Raw genomic sequence first — 20617 nt, 5'->3', positions numbered from 1 at the left:
ATTATGCTGGTTGCTATAGGATGCTTTCATCATCTCTCACCAGGATCTCAGTAGTCCCAACCAGTATGACACCGGCGTGGCTCTGACTGGCCTTTCCTGCTTTGTGACCCCCGACCTGGCTCGTGACCTGGCCAATGACATCATGACTTTGGTAAAGCCATTCAGAGTGTTTATGCAAGGCAAATATTGACATACAGCACACATTCATTCCTTCTCACCCTTCCTCCATCTCAGATGTCCCACACTAAGCCATACATTCGCAAGAAGGCGGTGCTGATCATGTATAAAGTGTTCCTGAAGTACCCTGAGTCCCTGCGTCCTGCCTTCCCACGACTCAAGGAGAAGCTGGAGGACCCAGATCCCGGTACAAATGCTGAATCATCATCTTAATGTGGTTCACTAAATGCTAATATTTCAGGCGTTCCACCTGAACGTTTGATTGTGTATGTCCCAGGTGTCCAGTCAGCGGCTGTGAACGTCATCTGTGAACTGGCCAGAAGAAATCCCAAGAACTACCTTTCCCTGGCACCCCTGTTCTTCAAACTCATGACCTCCTCCACCAACAACTGGGTCCTTATTAAGATCATTAAGCTGGTAAGAAACTATATATGTCGGGTTTTAACCCTGTAAAGTCTGATGCAGTCAGAAAAAAATAAAAAATAAGCCAAAACTGAACAAAATTATACGATTTGGCGCAGTGCTGATATTTATACAGCCATATACAATAGCATAGAACACTTGCATAAAATGCAAATACATATCAGTTGTCACTCTATATCTGCCAATAATATGTCTCAGTAAGATGATATTTAAAGTGTAGTTTTATGATCAAAGCTGTTTTTATCGTGGGGCAAAACACAAAATGCAATGCAATACAATGATGTGGATGATGGATGAATAAATATTCATCAAACTGAAATAATACTAACAACATAATAGTTCCTCTTATGTAAGATTTCACAGCAAAATGGCACGTATTTCACAACCAGAGGGCAGTTTGATACTAAAAGGCCTTTTGCTTTTTAAAAAGTTATAAACTATCAATCAATGACAGATGGCATGTAGTACATTAATCATGTTGATAATTTAGAGGCCTCAGAATTGTGCATATTGAATATTATGCATTTGGGGTTAAAGGGGACAGATTCAACGCTTTTTTTGTAATGAGATTTTTCTCTGTGTGTGTGTGTGTGTGTGTGTGTGTGTGTGTGTTTTTTTTTTTTTTTTTTTTAAGTTTGGTGCTCTCACTCCTTTGGAGCCTCGTTTGGGAAAGAAGCTGATCGAGCCCCTAACAAACCTCATCCACAGGTAACAATGATACTAAAACACACCAAATCACTAAAGCTGGCTAAAAATATTAGGGTTAAATATAATATCTCTTTTTTTTTTCTTTTTTCTCTTGTCCTTACTCTCATTGCCTCTCTCAGTACCTCAGCCATGTCGCTTCTGTATGAGTGTGTCAACACTGTCATAGCAGGTCAGTATTATTTGGTGCCGTGACCCGGTGTTGTACTCAAGCACATATTTCTTAACAACACCACTGATGTCTTTTCTCTCTCCTGTTTTACCTCAGTGCTGATCTCACTGTCCTCTGGGATGCCCAATCACAGTGCTAGCATACAGGTGGGCCATTGTCACATTACTCAATCTGACCAGCAGTTTTTATATAATCACGGAAATATACGGTCAGATTTAAGGCCCCGTTCACACCAAGAATGATAACTATAAAGATCGCTATATTAGCGTCCACACCAGCGGACGAATTCGTTCTGTTTATTCTAACCGGGTGCTTGTCTATCAATTTAAATGCTTGAGCTCTTTGAAGCAGGGTGGATTCTTATTGGCTGTCAATGTTGTTATCGTTAATCAGCTGATAAAATCGTTCTGAAAGTGATTCCAACGATATTGTTTCTCTGTGCTGTTGTCGTTATAGCTGTGCTGTGAACTCTGCTATTCTTTAATATTGAGAACGTTTTTTTAGAACTACTTTATCGTTTTCTTTATAGTTATCGTTCTTGGTGTGAACAGGCATACTTAACATTGCATTAGTGTGTTAATTCGTCAAAGCTACCAATATGGAGATGCTATAGAATAAGAATGTGTTGATAAAATCATATAGCGATATATCACAATTACATTGATACTTCATGTCCTTGGATGAATATTATTTTATGTCTCCATTCATTTAATTTCCTACTGTTCAATTAAGGAAAAAACTAAAGCACAAACATATTAAATTATTATTTTTTGCGAATTGGATAAATATTGGACGTTAAATCCAATTTCTCAAATTTTATTTAATTAATAAAATATTTAAAATACATATAAATGTGTACAATTTGATCAATATTTAGTAGTATATGTCCTTTCATATATTTTACAATTAATGATGAAACAGATAATCTAACACACAAGAATTAATATTATTGTTATAATAAAAAAAATGTATCTAGCAAATATTGGGCCAATGTTTTAAATTTTATAATATTAAACAAATATTGATTCATATATTCATATATATTCAGATGCATACAATTGAATACATTTTGGTATTTGCTAAATGAATGAATGAATAATTGTCAATTATATTATATATTGGCCACCTCAGTCTCTAGATATCAGCATTCAGCCATTGCAAAGTGGATTTCAAACAAGCACTTGACCCATCTGAAGTTGGCTTTCTCTTTGGCGTTGATGTAAGATGGTGTGGAAAGGTTTTTAACGTGGTAGTAATGCCTTTTGTCTCTCCTTCTGTTTTCCCTTTCTCTCCGCTCCACAGCTCTGTGTGCAGAAACTGCGAATCCTGATTGAAGACTCGGACCAGAACTGTGAGCCTTCTGTCAATGCCTGCAGTGTGTCATTCTCTCATTGTCTGTGTGTTTCTGAGACCCCCCCTCTGGCCCTGTAGATGGAGTACATGTAGATCTCCATCTCGGATAACTCGAAGACACCTCAGTGCTTCAATAGGAAATTGGCAAGAGTCATTCGTAACTTTTTAGCTTGAGGAACTTCAAGAAAAAGTTCCTACGAAAAGCAACTATATTTCAATGTGCATTAAGTAATCTGAATTATCTTGCAGGAGTTCGAGTTATCGGTGTCCCAGTGATGCCGGCCGTAGAGTAGCTCTGTGAATCCTGGACTGCCATGTTTTGTTTCTCAAAAACCGCAGAGTTTCCTCACAGGGCCATTTGATATTTACTTCCATCTGAATGTTTTGGCATTCTGTCAATCCTGAAACCCCTTGTGCTCCTTAAATAGATCAGTGTATTTGTACATTTTGTTTTGGCATCAACAAGGCTAAACAGTAGAGGACATGCCTACTGTCCAAATGGCCCAAGGCTACACAACTGTGGCTCTTAACTGTCTTGCATCTATATTTAGTCGATTTGATTTTATGGCCATTTAAAACATTAGTTTGCTTTATATCAAATATGCATTTAATCTGTTATGCATAATGCACATAACTTTTAAAAATCTGGCAGAGTAAAACAAAACTGAAGTCCGTTTGTGTTCTTGTGGGGGTGAGTGTTCCTGGGTGTGTGCGTGTGTTTGTTGTCGTGTTTGTGTTTTCTTTTCCCATTGTCTTGTTTTTTTTTTCTCCATGTAGATTTACATATTCAGATTTTAAAGTAGTAAATGGCTAAAATGGTTTCAGTTCTAAACTACTGTACATTTTAGCTGAAGGCTTCAGACTGCAGTCGTCATGAAATGTTAGTTCACCCTGTCTATTGAATACTGTTGACTTCACTTTATTGTGAACAATTCTTCCATACATGTTTCTCAATGTTCCAGTGAAACCATACATCGGTATGTCAGACTTCTCCAATCAATTAGTGTGCTCAAACTCCGCCCCTTTCTTTCAATCGACCGCAAGCTTGCATTTAGGGTACGTTTACACAGCAACGATTTGCTTTAAAATGGAGAAGTTTTTCCTTTGAGTTTTCCGTGTACAGACATTGTCAAACGATCCCCATTCACACAGATCTGCGAAAACGACTAAAAACGCTGGATTCTGCTGCCAGGCCAGTAGATGCAGATGAAACACTGTAGATTGAACACGTAATAGGCATGTGCATGACGTCATCGTTTTCAGAGACTCACGTTTTTGTAGTTTACATGGAAACTTGCACTTTGAAACCTGGCACCCAAAACGCCATTGTCGTGTAAATGGTCGGACTAAAACGCATAAAGTTTTACGTTTTTAGTTGAAAACGGTGTCATGTAAACAGCCCCTCAGATCTGCCTTCATCCAGTCAACAACCGATGGATAGAACCAAGTCCCGTCCTACATTTTTAAAATCTTTTTAATAATCTGTTTTACTCGGATGTGTCTCAATATGGAAGAAAATGTCTGTCACTACTTCCATTACATGGCGACTTTAATAGTCTAAATAGAAGAACTGAGCTAAATGACAATTAACATAAATGCAATACAGCTGTAGTTAGAGAACAGAGAGGCTACGCTTCATTGCAAGAGTCACTTAGGCACTGTGGTGTTTTGCAGTGAAGTACTTGGGTCTTCTGGCCATGTCCAAGATCCTGAAGACGCACCCGAAGTCCGTTCAGTCGCACAAGGACTTGATCCTTCAGTGTTTGGACGACAAAGATGAGTCTATCCGCCTGAGAGCCCTGGATCTGCTCTACGGCATGGTATGTTCGACAATTGTTTGTTTACGTTCTTCTAACTCAGGGGTGCCCAATCCTGTTCCTGGAGATCTACCTACCTGCAGAGTTCAGATCCAACCGTGACCCAGCACACCTGTCTCTAATTATCAAGTGATCCTGAAGATCTTTATTAGCTGGTTCAATTGCGTTTGATCAGGGTTGGAGCTGAACTTTGCAGGAAGATAGATCTTCAGGAACAGGATTGGGCACCCCTGCTCTAAGTCATTTTGTGTAGACCTCAAATATAACGTGTTGCTAAAATGTGTCTAGGTCTCGAAGAAGAACCTGATGGAGATTGTGAAAAAGCTCATGCTGCATGTGGACAAAGCAGAAGGCACCACTTACCGAGATGAGTTGCTCACCAAGATCATCGACATCTGCAGCCAGAGCAACTACCAGTATATCACAAACTTTGAATGGTAAGACTAAACGGCAAAGGACACACCAAGGCCGCATTTATTTACATGGTTCAAGTGACCCAATTCCGATTTATTTTCCTCACATGTGACCCACAAACATGTAAGCAAAAAAAAAGCACATGGATTCCAATATTCTTAGATCGGTTTCAGACCTCATTCACATGCGGAAATGAATCGGATACGTGAATTTGCGTCATGTAAGCGGACAGATCGGATATTTTCGTCAAATGTGTACACCATTGAAAAAGCGATGGTAGCGAATTACGTCAACTTAGGTGGACACCAACTCCAAACACATGACTCTTCAATGGCTCAATGGAGGATGTTTTGAAATTATCATTTAATCCGCATCCATTGCAAATCACATCGTTTTTACTTCCTTTTTTTAGCCTAAGTTTTTTGGTCAGTAGTAGAGTTCTCAACGGGCCTGAAAATTACAACCCGACCCGACCCGGCCCGTGGCTTTTAAAGCCCGGACCCGATGTAACCCGACACATAAACATGAATTATCTGCCCGAACCCGACCCGCGGCGGGTTTTTTTTTTCTCTCATACACGTATTATCATGACCAGCAGACGGGAATTCAAATCAACCTTTAGTGTTCACGCCTTTTAACAATACAAACAACTGAAGCAATACACTTTAAATATATAAATAGGCTGTAGTAGCGACGGTGAATTCACCTGCGGCAAGTTTACTTCTCACCAACTCCATCTTCTTCTCCAGGCTAAAGGCGTGCACACAGCGGCGTCAGGTCTGCCCCCGCCCCTCTCCATGATGCACGTTACACGCAGCAGCCAGACTTTCTTTACGGTGACCAGCAGCGATGATTAATAAATGTTTTTTTTTTTTTTTTACTGAGCGGAAAAGATTAAGCCCGAGGTCCGACCCGACCCGAGTCATTTGATTATATTTTCGACCCGAACCCGCGGGTCCCGTCGGGTTTGTCGGGCCGACCCGACCCGTTGAGAACTCTAGTCAGTAGGTCTAGCTTTGGTTGTTTCACCAAGTGTATAGTGCAAATGCAGATATCGGATATGGGTCACAGCAGGTCGTCAAAAAAAATCAGATCTAGTCGTCAAATCGTAATTGGGCATCAAGACCTGCAGTGTAAATGCGGCCTACTGAACTGCTTTTCCATTGTTTTTCTATGTAAACATGAGCAAGACGGATCTCTTTGACTGTTTTACTCACGCCTCACATTTTGCAGTGTCTTGCGCATGACATTGCATTCTAAAAATGTGCCACTCAAGTTAAAATTAGTACATTTTTTGGGTGAATTGAATAATTGAACATGTTGAATCAATGCCTCAAATCTTATTTAATTTATAAAATATATAATACATATAAATGTATACATTTGATAAATATTGGACCTTGCATTCTTCCCCCATTCCACTGTCACGTGGCTCACATTTTTAAAGAAAATACACGTTCTCTATGAATCGTCCCCAGTTGTATTCCCAAGACCTTTTTCTTTTTTCCATTCTACTGTTCTGTGTTAACCAGCCCTTGAGGGAAAGAGACCTTGCCCTCTGTCTTGCGTTGAACCAATATGTTGTTAGTTAGATACAAAGTCACAACCTTATGTCTTCCAGGTACATCAGTATCCTGGTAGAACTGACTCGTCTGGAGGGCACAAGGCACGGCCACCTAATCGCCTCTCAGATGCTGGACGTAGCCATCCGCGTCAAAGCCATCCGGGGCTTCGCCGTGGCTCAGATGGCCACTCTGCTGGACAACGCACACCTGCTGACCGGCAACACGCAGCGCAACGGCATCTGCGAGGTTCTCTACGCCGCTGCGTGGATCTGCGGGGAGTTCTCAGAGTACGTGGAGACAATCTGGAAAGGTTCAAGATTTAAACATATTAACAAAATGCTAACGTTTAACCTTTCCTCGCAGGCATCTGGAGGACCCCATGCAGACCTTGGAGGCCATGCTGAGACCCAAAGTGGCCACCCTGCCCGGTCACATCCAGGCGGTGTACGTACAAAATGCTGCCAAGCTGTTCGCGACCGTGCTGCAGAAGCACGAAGGGGAGACCGACAGCCAGGTAGCGCAGGAGACCAGCCAGCTGCTCATAGAAAGACTGCCGCTGTTCGTCCAGAGTGCCAACCTGGAAGTGCAGGAGAGGGTGAGGAATTCAGCATGAAATGAATATTCAACACCCAAATCTCAAAATCCAATCAACAACCGATGAAGAGAACCAAGGCCCCATCCTTCATTTTTGTTTTCTGATAATCTGTTACATTCAGATGTATGTCACAATATGAAAGAAAAGATCTGTTGATAAGTAAGCATGAAACTGAAATTGCGATAGTCTTTTCTACCATATTGTGATATATATCATAGTGAAACGCTTTGAGAGCGGGAAAAAAATGCTGGGCGGGACTTGATTTTGTCTATCTGGAATTGATTGGATGGTTGTGTTTTGCTATTAGACGATTTCATGTGAGTGACAGGCTGTCCCGTATCATCAGAGAAGAGATGTCACGGCAAGAGGGAGTGGAAGTTATTTGATAAATGATTACAAGGGCACATTAATTATAAATGAATGTTGTGCATGAATAAATCATTTATAATAAAACGCAATGTTCCATAAAAATAAGAATTGTCAATTTTGATTTCATGGAGACTTTAAAAGATGCCCAGCTTTGGCCAAAATGTAAGAGGCTTTCAAATGCATCCTGCTTGTGTGTAGAGACACGATGTAAGAAGGCTAAGGTGTGTTACATGATTGCATCATGTTGCAACATGCTAGCATTGTGTTAAAACATGCTAGCAACCTATTAGCGTGCCAATAGGCTAGAAACATGAGCGATATTAAGTCATTTTAGAAGCATGCAAGCAACATGCTCAAGTCATGCAAGCGATATGTTAAAACATATCAAAAATTAGTACAACATGTTAGCAATGTGATAAACATGGCAGCAATCTAAAAACAAAATAGCAATGCTAATGTGGATTATTGGGCATCTGAAGAATGTTTAAAGTGGTCTGATGCTGTGTAATGTGGTTTTGGGGGGGTTAATGGGGTCTGAAAAGTTCTGATATGGTCTATTTGAGTCTTTATTGCTCTGTCTGTGTTTAAACCAACATTAAATTTTATCTAGTTTGAGTAATGAGCTTTTAGCTTAGCAACGTGCTAATGTCAAACTCGTGCTGTTCATGGGTAGCAATTCCAATAATACAACTTTGAAACTGAGTTGTGTGTACACACTGTGATTGTTTATTTGCAATGCTTAGTAGCATTACGCCAATATGACTTCACTTCACACAGATACTGCAACATTAACCGTGATGTTCCTCCACAGGCGTCCTGCATCCTCCAGCTGGTGAAGTACATCCAGAAGCTGCAGCAGAAGAATGTGGAGGTGGCCGACGAAGTGACGGCTCTCTTCGCCGGAGAGCTCAACCCCGTGGCCCCCAAGGCCCAGAAGAAAGTGCCTATACCAGAAGGGTGAGCCTTTCTTGAGTGTATCGCAAGGGAATCGACAGGAAAAGATCTTACAACTGTTGTTTTTCCGCCTTCAGTCTGGATTTGGACGCCTGGATCAATGAGCCTCCGTCAGAGAGCGAGTCTGAGGACGAGAAGCCCAAAGCGGTGTTCGCTAAAGAGGAACCCAAACATTCCAGAATAAGACACACTGAGGTGGACGAGAAAGAGTTGGCCAGGGTAAGTGCATGCAGTCCGTCAGACCTTCAGAAAATATAAAAATATAGTTGTCCTAACTGTACCTAAATAAACTTGCCTGATTTTAAACAGAGGAGGGAAGTCAGGAAGCAGGAACAGGCCAACAACCCGTTCTACATCAAGGCCTCGCCATCATCTCAGAAGGTACGCAGTCAGATCATTTCTGCGGTCGTGATTTCAACAAATGAGACTTTCTTTACATCATTCTGTTTCGAACCTTGAAACATTTCAAAAATCAAAGGGTTCGCCACTAGACGCTAGTTAAATTGATTCAGAACTCCAAAAAGCTTTGTTTCTCCCATCACTACTTCCTTGAACTTTTTCCGCAATTGCAGGGTTTCGACGCGCCAGGTGTAGAACACATTCCGGTGGTGCAGATCGACCTTAGTGTGCCTCTTAAAGTCCCAGGTGAGCAAGTCAAGTCTACAACGCTTAATGTTTAATTCGCTTCAGCAGAACAAATAAAAAACACTCTTTCGTCTCTGTTCCAGGGATGCCCATGTCCGACCAGTACGTGAAGCTGGAGGAGGAGCGTCGGCAGAAGGACAAGGCGGATAAGAAGAAGAAGGATAAGAAGAAAAAGCGGGAGAAGCGAGGGAAAGGGAAGAAGGCGGATTCGGGTCCCGAGAGCGAGGAAGACATCACGCCCGCTCAACAAGTGGACATAGTCACAGAGGAAATGCCAGAGGTGGGCAGCTGTCACTCTGGAGTGCTTAAAAGTGTTATCCACAAAACTATCCGCAGTAATGTTGGTGTGTGTCTCTGTTCCCAGAATGCCTTACCGAGTGACGATGACGATAAAGATCCCAATGATCCTCATAAAGCTCTGGACATCGATCTGGACAAGTATGTACCACATCGTCACCATCTATAGTTCATATATGCGCTACAAGTAGGGATGCACCAAAACATTTTTTTTACTGAATCCGAAATTAAGGTTTTCATTTAGCCGAAACCCCAAAATTTGAGGAATTGAACTCTTTATGCTGTTCAGAGTCATAGTATATTTATATTTCTGATATTTCAGCAAAACTAATTTTTTAAATGGCTACTCTAGCGTAATTTTTGGTCATGGTGAAACGCATCCACACTGCTGACATGTTTACCTGTTGTAGTTTTATCCAATCACATCCACTGTTGAGGCAAAGTCACATGAGTTTTATCCAATCACATCTACAGGGAAACTCACATAGGGTTTTTTTTGTTGCGCATCAAGGAATTCATTTGGTAAATGTGTTTCCATCACAGTTTCATATTATGTCTCAATTGAGAATTGAGCGCATACGTTTTTTCGTATTTTTAGAATTTGTCTTGGCATTTCCATCCAGCGTTTTTATTTTTATTTTTATTTTATGAATGTGTTATCACAAAATCCGCTTAAATAGGTGGATGGAAAAATAGCTATGGTTTTGGTTAATGATTTTGGCCTCCCCAAACTTGTCTCAATTTTGGTGCATCGCTAGCTCCTTGTTATCCAATTCAGGAATTCTCATTGATTTGTCTCCATTGTTTGGTACAAGACACTCTTAGTCTGAGGACATTAATTCCCACTTAATTTTCAGTATCGATTTCCTTCTAATTATTTTCAGTTTCATGCTTCTCTCCGCCGCCATTCTTTTAAACCACTTTCAGCAGATGCTGATCGATGAGTCCAGAATCTCTTTTCATACAGATGTGAAACGACTCTAGTTGTCTTTTGCATCTGTTGGGTTTTCCGTGTTCTGGTATCAAAGAACTTTCTCCAATTCTCCTGTTTCCTCTCCACACTCTCACACACACTGCTCTCTCTATCTCTCTCTCCCTCATGCACGCACGCATCTGCCCTCCTGAAAGTCTGCTATCTGGTGCTAGCTCAAGGTGAGTTCTTCCTGTGGTCACATGACCCAACGGAATCCACTGCCCAACTACCAACACCCGTTGCTCCTTTTTTTCCTGGCAATTGCAGTATGTCACTGCTGGAGTGTTAATATTTATTAAGAATGCGTCATGCATGACTGATCAGCTCACCTGCGAGTTGGGTTTTGGCTGTGGTCAAAATGCTATAACTTGTACACTTCCATTTTATAAGTTTGGGGTCAGTAAGATTTTATTAATATTGTGGTTCTTCTGCTCACCAAGGCTGCATTTATTTGATTAAAAAAAAAAAACAGTAATATTGTGAAATATTTTAGCAATTTAAAATAACTGTTTTCTATTTGAATGCAATTTATTCCTGTGATGCAAAGCTAAGTTTTTAAGCAGCCATTACTGCAGTTTGCAGGGTCACATGACATTTCAGAAATCAGTTTAATTTGCTGCTCAAAAAAAAAACATTTCTTATTTTTATCAACGTTAAAAACCATTGTGCTCCATATTTTTTATGATAAACATGACACATTTTTTCAGTATTCTTTGATGAATAGAAAGTTCAAAAGAACAGCATTTGATATATATATATATATATATATATATATATATATATATATATATATATATATATATATATCTCAAATTATCCCCAAACTTTTGAACGGTAGTGTAAGTACATGCCAGCGTTGACAGCCTTGCTTGGCTTCAATTTTTCTCTTGAAACTTGAGCACGGGATTTAAACCTCTCCTTTTTGTAGCTTTATTGTATAGGAAACTGAATCCTGCTTTAAAGGCCTCTTTACACCAAATCTGAAGATCTGATTCAAAACAAATGCACCACATGATTTTAAACGAAGCAAAGCAAACCCCTTCACAGTCAAAAATATAACAATTCAATTATTTATCTTTTGTGTTGTTTGGAGGCTAGGTCAGTTTTCGTTTTGTTTTTGCTTTTTGTTTAGATTTGTTTGTTGTTTTGTTTAGATTTGTTTGTTTTTATGTTTAGATTTGTTTTTTTATATGTTAAGTATGTTTTTTATTTATTTTTATTTGTTTGACCAGTTCAATCAACTAATGAGTTTAAATTTGGGAGTGTTTGACCGACTGCAAACACGCAACCTAATTTATTTTGCCTTTGCACACTAAAACCATATTTTGTTCATATATTTTATATTTTGTTCATATTTGTGTAGAAATGCAGAAGTTAAACAAATTAAAATCATTCAGTTCCAGTAGTGTTTTTTTTTTTTTTTTTTTACATTAGACCAGTTCTCAACACTGGTTGTAAGAAAAATTGTGTTGATTGTTTTGGTGCAGCCTTAGTTGTTTTTTTTACAACTTTTTTTTGTGGCACTTTGTCACATCAGACTTGTTGCAAACAGGCCTTTAGACTTTTGAACCGTATATTGAATAAGCTGAAGTCTTTCCCAGCCTCCATGTGACTGTCCCTCTTATCTCTCTCGCTCACTGTCTCCTTTTCTTTCTGTCCATCTGGGGCCGTATTCACAAAGCATTTTATCTTACCACTAGGAGTACTCCTAAATCGCACTAAAAGATTTTAGCTAGGAGTTTTCTCTTAAAAGTTATTCATAACGCCTTTCAGACCTACTCTTAGTAAAGAAAAATGACAACTCCTAAACTAAGAGTGAGTCTTCGTTGCTATGGATGACGTCATTACTCATGCACGAGCTTGACCGAAGTGACCACCTTGATTGGCTGATGATTGTAACACGGGAATGATTCCAAACACCTCCCCTACGATGATGAGTGACAGGTGACAGGTCTGAGAATGCGTGCGCTACACAAGTAGTGTGAAGGACGGAAGATGATGAATAACTGAATAAATAGCCTAAATGAATAAAGAGTAAGGCAAAACAAATAGCCTAATGAAACATGGATTGATGCAATATCTTTGCAACATTGAATTAATCTGTCACTATATGCCTCTGCCTACGTTTGCAAAGAGAAGAACATTTTAATTTGATTCACAATGATACGTTACAATTAATTTACATGCAATGAGTAGCCTAGTTTTGGTTGTTGATGCAAAATTGTTCCTCGCGATTGGCAGCTCCTGTAGCCGCCGCATACGCATTTCAAAACATCGCAGCGTGAAATGCCACAAAAAGCGGTTTGTGAATAGGTCTTAGTGAGTTAGGAGTCCTCTCGACTTCTTTTAAGCTGTCCCAGGCTTAGGTGCTACTTTTAGGGCTAAAATGCTTCGTGAATTACTCTTAGTGAAAAAATTTAGGAGTCCTAAAGTTAGGAGTGACACGCCCATTATTTTTAGGAGTTGCTCCTAAATTCGCCAGTTAGGAGCTACTTTTAGCCTTAAAATTCTTTGTGAATACGGCCCCTGATCTCTTTTTCTCTTATTCTTTCCAGGCCGCTTGCAGACAGCGAGAAGCTTCCCGTGAGGACCCACCGTCCAGAGGTGCTGAAGAGCACTGCCGAGGACCGAGAGAACGAGAGCATCCCACAGGAGTCCAAGAAGAAGAGCAGTAAGGAGAAGAAAGAGAAGAAGAAAGACAAGGAGAAGGACAGGAAGGTGAGATGTTCTGAGAGCTTAAACGCAGATAGTGCATTTCAGCAGTACCAGTGCTGTTGTATAACATTAGTTTCATAAATATTCATATGATGATGATTTTGATGTTGTAGAGGAGCAAAGAGGAAAAGAAGAAAAAGAAGAAACACAAAGAAGTGGAGGAGGAGCTGATGGAGTCCCAGCCAGAAGAGGTCGTCCAATCAGAGGACACTAAAGAGATGGCAGCCCCGCCCACATCTGCTGAGGTATGATTGTTTTTGAATGAATAGTAAAGTATTATGATACAAAAGCTTGTCTTATACCCTCCTCATCACTAACTTTCAGTATTTGCTTTATTTAAACCGCTTTGAAATATTCCATTACTTTGTTGAAACTTAAATTGGGCTGCCACAAGAGTCATTGTTTCTATATAAAGACAAAGAGCATGAAAATGCATTTGTTTTAATGGCCACCTGCAATATATACTGCCCTTTAGGGTTGTTAATGGTTACTGGACAATACATTTTTATTGTTAATTCAATCAAGCAAGCTAATTTATATCAACTAAATTTATTTTAGCATAAACGCATGAGAGTATGCAGGTATCCTCACCTAAAATGTAGTGATATATTATTCTCTTTACCCAGACATGTTATTATTTAACTGTAGTCCAAAGTTGAAAACATTTATTTTTATTTTATGTTTTGTTTTTTGGTAGAATGTCATATCTATATTTTTTTTTAATTTGTAGTTATAATAGAATATATGTTATAACAATTACATGTCTAATATAACAATAGTCTGTTTACAAATAGTAAAAACAATAATATTAATACTACTACTACTAATTATTATTATTATTATTATTAACATAAACTAGTGGATTAATGGTAAATAAAATATCTTCATAGTAAATTAGCTTAAATTAGTACAATAAAATATGATTTAATGTGTTTATTAATAAGAAAATATCTGTTTGTATAAATTTTAGTGTAGCTTTTAAATTGTAGTTTTGTTTGTTTGGTCTTTGGTTTATTTTTATGTTTTTAGTATGTATTTATTTATTTATTTTGTTTGACTGATTCAAATCAGTAACTCATGAGATGAATTTTTAAAGGGGTCATATAATGGTACATGCACTTTTACAAGTTGATTGCACTGAAATGTCTGTTGGCAGTGCCTGTACACAACCATCCTATCATGATAAAAATCCATCCAGTGGTTTTGTTTTAATCTCCTTATATGTTTGACCATCTCTGAAATCAAGCCGTTCGATATTGTGACGTCATAAGATTGTACGCCCCTCCCGCTATTGTGATTGACAGCCGTGTTTCAACACAAGACCCGCCCTGAGCGAGCTGTGACAGCCGTCGTCATAGTAGTCCGCCATTGTTGATATGCTGGAGTAGAATGGCGTCTAAGCGATTGTGGTGTTCTGTTCTTAGATGTAATAAGGAACACAGCAGTCATTTGGATGTTCCTAAATCCGAGCCGTTGAAGAAGCAGTGGCTGAGTTTTGTTTTTGAAGCGATATGCCCAAAGGATTGACGCGGGGATTCCCTCACGGGGATTCCCCACGATCGTCTGTGCTTTCATGTTTGCGCGAATCATTTCACACCAGACAGCTTCACAAACAAGAAAAAACAGATCGGTACCAACGTGTTCCTGCTGAACCTCCAGAAGATGTGAGTGTAATGTTTTATTAACCTTTATATTAGTATTTATATTAATCTTTGCGAAATTTGCAAACCTTGCTGCAGGCTTCACGATGAATGCGTCTAAGGTTTACACTCAGGGTACATTACGGCATGTTTTCTATGTACGACGTTCTCAATATAATTCATAATCCCACGTTTATAATGAACAATGCGTTATGGTTATTGTGTTAGATACGGTCAGAGAATGTCTAATACGGTGTACCCACAGAACAGAGGGGCGGGGTGAGCAAAGCTCATTATCATTTAAAGACACATGCACTGAAACGGCGTGCTGAAAACAGAGCTGTTTTTGACCAGGTAAAATTAGTGTTTTCTTACAATACTAATGAGAATTTTTAATTAAAGTATATTACAAACTTTTAATTTAGACCCTAAAGAATCATATTAGCTTGTACAAAAATGGCATTATATGACCCCTTTAAGTGTTTTGACTGATTAAAAAAACATTTCCTTTGTTTATAACACTGGTTGCACTGTATGAATTTTGTTGCCTGCAATGCAATATAAAGACATGTCATTTATTGAACTAAAATATTCACTTATTTAAATTAAGGATACATGAGATATCGGTCACCATATCGGTATCGGCTGATATATGTTCATTTTTAATGCTATCGTTATCGGCCCGATTAGAAAATGTGGCCGATATATTAAAGCCGATAAATAATCTATTATTTCCCTCAGCTGAGACACTTCAGATGCGCTCTGTTCGCCATGATGGTTTTGAATTGCTTGAAATATGATTGGAATCACTTCAAAAAAAGAAAAATCCAGTTAAGTGCAACATGAGCAGTGCAAGTCTGTCATATAAGTGACATAAAATTCGGAATTAAATTTATCGGTTATCTGCTTTGAAATATAAAGAATTATCGGTATCGGTCAATTTTTATATCGGTTTGTACCTAATTTAAATTGTAGTATAAAGAAACTATTATTAATATTATTAGGTTTCTTTCATGTATATTTTGCAGTATTGACCTTAACAATGAATTGATTGTTAATTTTAGTTATAATCATGACTATGAATCACTATGAAAATTGCTATCAAAAGGGAGGGCAGTGTAAATCAAAATATTTTTGCCTAAATGAAAACAAGTCTACATTTTGCTTAATACAAGTCTAAATTAATAAATTAATTGAATACTAATAATAGTAATATAATTCATATAAAAAAAAAAATCTAAATGTGAGATGTAAAGTGAACATAAATATTGAAGTGTCCATAACAAACATGGTGATGGAATATATGCTTACTTTGTTTTCTGAGGTTGTCAGAGCGTTTTTTTGGGGTTCTGTTGGAGTCAAACTGGATTCGACTCATTTTCCCCACCCTGCCTTTTCTGTTGTAGGCCTCGGATCTGGATTTCTGGCTCTCTAGCGCTCCTGTTCCCCCCGCCGCCCAGGTCCGGTCCCTCACGCTCTCTCCTCCCCCTCTGCTCATACCGCTGTCAGTCTGCCGTGTTGTTAATGAGCGTCTGTTTTGTATTTTCCCTCTGGACTCTCTCGTTTCTTGACTTCTCTTTGTCTCTTTTCGCTGCTTTTCACAGGTCTCGCACATTTTTGTCTGTTTGCATATGCTTGTTTTAGTTAGGGATGCATGTGTGCACGTGTAGAGGTGTAAATGTGTCTTAATGACTGGTGTGGGGAAACTTCTCCTGTATGATCGTGTCTGTATCATCATAAACAGTCAGGATTCTTGACAGTTCTTGCGGTTCCAGTCAAACAGCTCATATCCACAAGTATTTGCCCCATGAATCAAATGAAGTTACTTGATGTAATTTTTTTTACCTGCACAAACATCATAGTTCGATACCTCCTAATGCAAACAGAGTGTTGACTTTAAAAGCGAAAAACAAAACCATCACTTTCTCACTGCAGGTTCACCACTTTTTCACCATTTTCTCCCACTGTGATGATCCAACTTCATCAAATCAACTTTCTTTCCCTTCTTAATCATGATATTGTTAATTCTGCATGATTCATAGTTTAGATGATCATTCTTCAGTCTTTGTGGAAGGTTTTTAGTTCATGTTTTTAATGAATGTTAACACATTTTAATGGATGTTTGTTTACAGGAGGTGACGGCACCCTCTTCTACCGCTGCTGTCGACACGAGCTCTGCGGCTGCTGCAGAATCTGAGCCGGATGAGCCTAAAGACACAGAACCAGAGGACGCGGTGGGTCTTACGCAAATGTTTTATATACCGCTCTGGAAAAAATTAAGGCTTGTGACCATCCATCTTCCTCCATCACCCCCCCCCCCCCCCCCCCCCATACACACACACACTTTCAATTCTTTTGATTCAATGAAAGGTTAGATTTTTGTATGAAAGATCAAAAGGATAAACACATGTATATACACATGTATACATTGGATGGATGGACTCCCATAATGCATTGCGGCTTATGTTTGAGAATTTTGCAGTAGACTTGAAATATAATTGTATTTTATATTTAAAATCATTGACTTATGATCATTTGTTTTACATTGTACTGTCATTGCTGATTCAATTTACTCATTTGCAATGCTTAATGGGATGAACAGGTCACATGATATGTTCCTTTCTTTTTTTCTTCTTGGTTTTCATGTACTTTTAGGTTAGGAATGGCAGTAATGTTGAAAAAATCGTCAGAAAAACACTTCCACAACCCAGTATGCTCCAAAATTATGCTCTATTGAAACCAGATTAAGCTAACTGAATTGGTTTCCTGTTTAGAAATCATCTAAACACAAGAAGAAGAAGCAGAAGAAAGAAAAGGAGGAGAAGGAGAAGAAAAAGAAGAAGCGACACCACCACCACCACCATCATCGCCATCACAGTGACGGCGGCGGGGAGGATTCGGTGCAAAACGGCACCGTGGAGGACGAGGAGCCTCTGCCAGTCAGTATCCGTCCAGCCAGCCAATCAGAGAAGGCCTCTCTGTGTCATTAAATGCTTTGTAAATGCACTTTATCTTGTACTTATCCAACCTCCATCTCGTTTCAGCCCATGTCCAACTACACTCTGCTGGCCGAGAACTCCTACATCAAGATGGTGAGTGTGATTTGGAGATGACTCAATCTATTTGTGTTCCCTGCACCAGCGTGAAGCTCAAGCCGTGATTGAGATCCAACGATCCTGAGACACGACTGTTGTTTTTATCAAACTGAGTCATTGCTTTAAGTAATTCCGGTCTCTAGTCTATGAATGATATATTGTCCCATGTGTCTCTGCATGCATGTTTAAAGATGAGGAACGATGCTGATCAGGTAACCATAGAAACAGAACTACGATTATTGCTACTAACTTGCTGTGATGCAGACTTTAGGCACAATAGACACCATGTACAAACAAAAACAGAGGCTAAGAGGCCAGACCATGTCACACCGAAGTTTGTGAATTATACATTTAATATTGCTGTCAAATTGATTTAATTGTGTCAAACATAAAAGTTTGTAAATATATAATTTATGTGTGTGTACACATACATACATACACACTCATGTAGATACGCTCTATTTAGTATATGTATGTATGTATATAGATCATTTTTTTAAATACATTTTATACATAATGCAAGTATTAGTTTTATACAGTTATACTATTAGTTTTAATTTATAACAAATATATTTATGTAATTGAACAATTACCATATTCCCTCACTGCCTTGTTTTTTTTTTGTCAAATGAAATATGGCGTTTACTGTGACTAAAGTCTGTTGAGTGCTGTAAGACTGTGCAATCGCCTTTGAGCTCGGACTCGAAGCATCAGTTATTAAATGCTCCCTTGTTTTGGGTGATGATACCTAAGACATTTAACTCTTTTTGATCAGATTTTTGGGCTTGTTATACTCCTCCATTTCTTCTGGCCTTATTTAAAGGAGAACTCCGGTCAATTTTAACATTGAGCTCATTTTTTTGTACATTTGGAGTGCTGTCAATACAGAGAACAACGACAAAAATCGGTGTTGCCTACACCATGTTATCCTCTTTTTAAAATTTGCACCCTGTTGACTTCAATGGGGCAAGTTTTAAACCTGCTTTTAGCCTCTTAACATCCTTTATGTGTCATTACAAGTGCACAGCTAATGTGAGTGATTCCTTCTGAGTGAACACGAGTGAATCTGACTGCAGTAGATGTGAAAGAAATGTATAAAAATGATGTTAATTCAGCCAGCGCAAATACCTGTGTTTACATCCTGTTTTCGGGTGAAGTCCACAGTAGTCGATTGCCGAGTTCACGCGCATAGGTTTAGTACCTATGATCACGCGCGTGAACTTGTAATGACACATAAAGGATGTTAAGAGGCTAAAAGCAGGTTTAGTACTTGCCCCATTGAAGTCAACAGGGTGCAAATTTTAAAAATAGAATAACTCGGTGTAGGCAACACCGATTTTTGTCGTTGTTCTCTGTATTGACAGCACTCCAAATGTACCAAAAAATGAGCTCAATGTTAAAATTGACCAGAGTTCTCCTTTAACCTCTGAGATCCAAGTGTTGCGTGTGTTGGCATGATCTGCGTGTTTTGGCCTCTTTATCGTTTCCTACTGATAATTCTTCCCTTTTTTGCAGGTGTACGATATCCAGGGCAACCATCAGGATGAGAGCAAAGTTGTGGTGTCGGTCATCTTTGAGAACAAGAGCGACAGCTTCCTCAAGTCAATGGAGTTCAATGTACTGGATTCCCTCAACTCCAAACTGCAGCGACCGGACGGAGCCGGACCTCACGATGGCCTCACCGTCCCCTTCCAACTGCCACCAGGTCAGAAGAGCGACACTCCTAAAAAGTGCCAGTGACCAGGCAGATTTTACTCATGCATTTGGTCTTTTTCCAGGGGTTTCAAACGAGGCGCGCTTCGTTTTCTCAGTGCAGAGTATCGTCATGCCTCAGAAACTAAAGGGAACCCTCACCTTTATAGTTAAGGTAAGAAACTCCACTACACACATGAAAACATATACATTTCCATATGGTTCTAGTGTTGTGAGTGTTAGTATTGTTCATGTGCGTATTGATTGATTGTTTTCTGGCGTAGTCTGAAGAATCCTCCACTCACGAGAAACTGGACTTCAAACTGCACTTTACATGCACGTCATACCTGATCACCACTCCCTGCTACAGGTGAGGAACACCTTATCTTAAATACAGCACTATAAATACACATATGGAGTGCTCCGTTTATATATAATACAGTGATACACACACACACACACACATATATATATAAAAAATAGAGTAGGGGTGTGACGAGACGCTTATCTCACGAGACAAGACACGAGATTGGGTTCACGAGAACGAGGCGAGATTTTTGCACAATATTATAGAAATTCTCAATGACAAATATCTTGACTAGAAACAGTCTGCTGGTGCATTTTGAAACATTTTAACTAATAATCTAGTAATGAATATCTTTTCACTTCTACATTGAGTAGAATAAAGTGCATTATCAAATGCATTGAACAATGCAACAATATACAAGCACTGTAAAAATGTTTTGCCACAAACTCAACTGACTGGATTTTCTCCTGTATGATTTCACACGAGTCTCTTCAGACCTTACTGTACACGAATTATGAGCTTCCAGAACTTCTGATTGAGGCAAAATTGAACACAAATTGAACCTGGAAATAAAAACAGTATAACTAACAAAAATAAATAACAGTTTTTTCTTAGTCTTATAAAGGTCAAACAATAAGTGCAAGTGCAACCATAATCAAAGTACTCTCTCAGTATTCAAGTGCAAAGCGAGACCAAAACAGAGACCAGA

The 20617-nt window shown here is 39.0% G+C and overlaps 1 protein-coding gene across 4 annotated transcripts in view; it reads left to right on the top strand.

Moving 5' to 3' along the window:
* Positions 1 to 20617, top strand: part of ap3d1 (adaptor related protein complex 3 subunit delta 1) — a 31370-nt gene that overhangs the window by 7167 nt on the left and 3586 nt on the right. The window contains exons 5-31 of one of the 4 annotated variants that reach the window (XM_081385338.1): positions 44 to 151; positions 235 to 364; positions 455 to 594; positions 1235 to 1308; positions 1428 to 1477; positions 1574 to 1623; positions 2780 to 2828; positions 4505 to 4650; positions 4936 to 5084; positions 6683 to 6913; positions 6990 to 7221; positions 8402 to 8547; positions 8622 to 8763; positions 8854 to 8925; positions 9117 to 9189; positions 9273 to 9469; positions 9554 to 9627; positions 10615 to 10638; positions 13015 to 13177; positions 13288 to 13419; positions 16221 to 16274; positions 16947 to 17048; positions 17589 to 17753; positions 17859 to 17906; positions 19425 to 19614; positions 19688 to 19776; positions 19886 to 19971. In XM_081385338.1, the coding sequence (XP_081241464.1) occupies positions 44 to 151; positions 235 to 364; positions 455 to 594; positions 1235 to 1308; positions 1428 to 1477; positions 1574 to 1623; positions 2780 to 2828; positions 4505 to 4650; positions 4936 to 5084; positions 6683 to 6913; positions 6990 to 7221; positions 8402 to 8547; positions 8622 to 8763; positions 8854 to 8925; positions 9117 to 9189; positions 9273 to 9469; positions 9554 to 9627; positions 10615 to 10638; positions 13015 to 13177; positions 13288 to 13419; positions 16221 to 16274; positions 16947 to 17048; positions 17589 to 17753; positions 17859 to 17906; positions 19425 to 19614; positions 19688 to 19776; positions 19886 to 19971 (3116 nt within the window). The remainder of the gene's footprint in view (positions 1 to 43; positions 152 to 234; positions 365 to 454; positions 595 to 1234; positions 1309 to 1427; positions 1478 to 1573; positions 1624 to 2779; positions 2829 to 4504; positions 4651 to 4935; positions 5085 to 6682; positions 6914 to 6989; positions 7222 to 8401; positions 8548 to 8621; positions 8764 to 8853; positions 8926 to 9116; positions 9190 to 9272; positions 9470 to 9553; positions 9628 to 10614; positions 10639 to 13014; positions 13178 to 13287; positions 13420 to 16220; positions 16275 to 16946; positions 17049 to 17588; positions 17754 to 17858; positions 17907 to 19424; positions 19615 to 19687; positions 19777 to 19885; positions 19972 to 20617) is intronic. The other 3 variants (XM_081385339.1, XM_081385340.1, XM_081385341.1) reach the window with 3 other exon arrangements.

The sequence above is a fragment of the Scardinius erythrophthalmus genome, assembly GCF_964197995.2.
Source record: "Scardinius erythrophthalmus genome assembly, chromosome: 14".
In the NCBI taxonomy this organism is placed as follows: Eukaryota; Metazoa; Chordata; class Actinopteri; order Cypriniformes; family Leuciscidae; genus Scardinius; species Scardinius erythrophthalmus.
The sequence above is the reverse complement of the archived record's forward strand: the minus strand, read 5'-3'. Positions and strand labels throughout refer to the sequence as shown.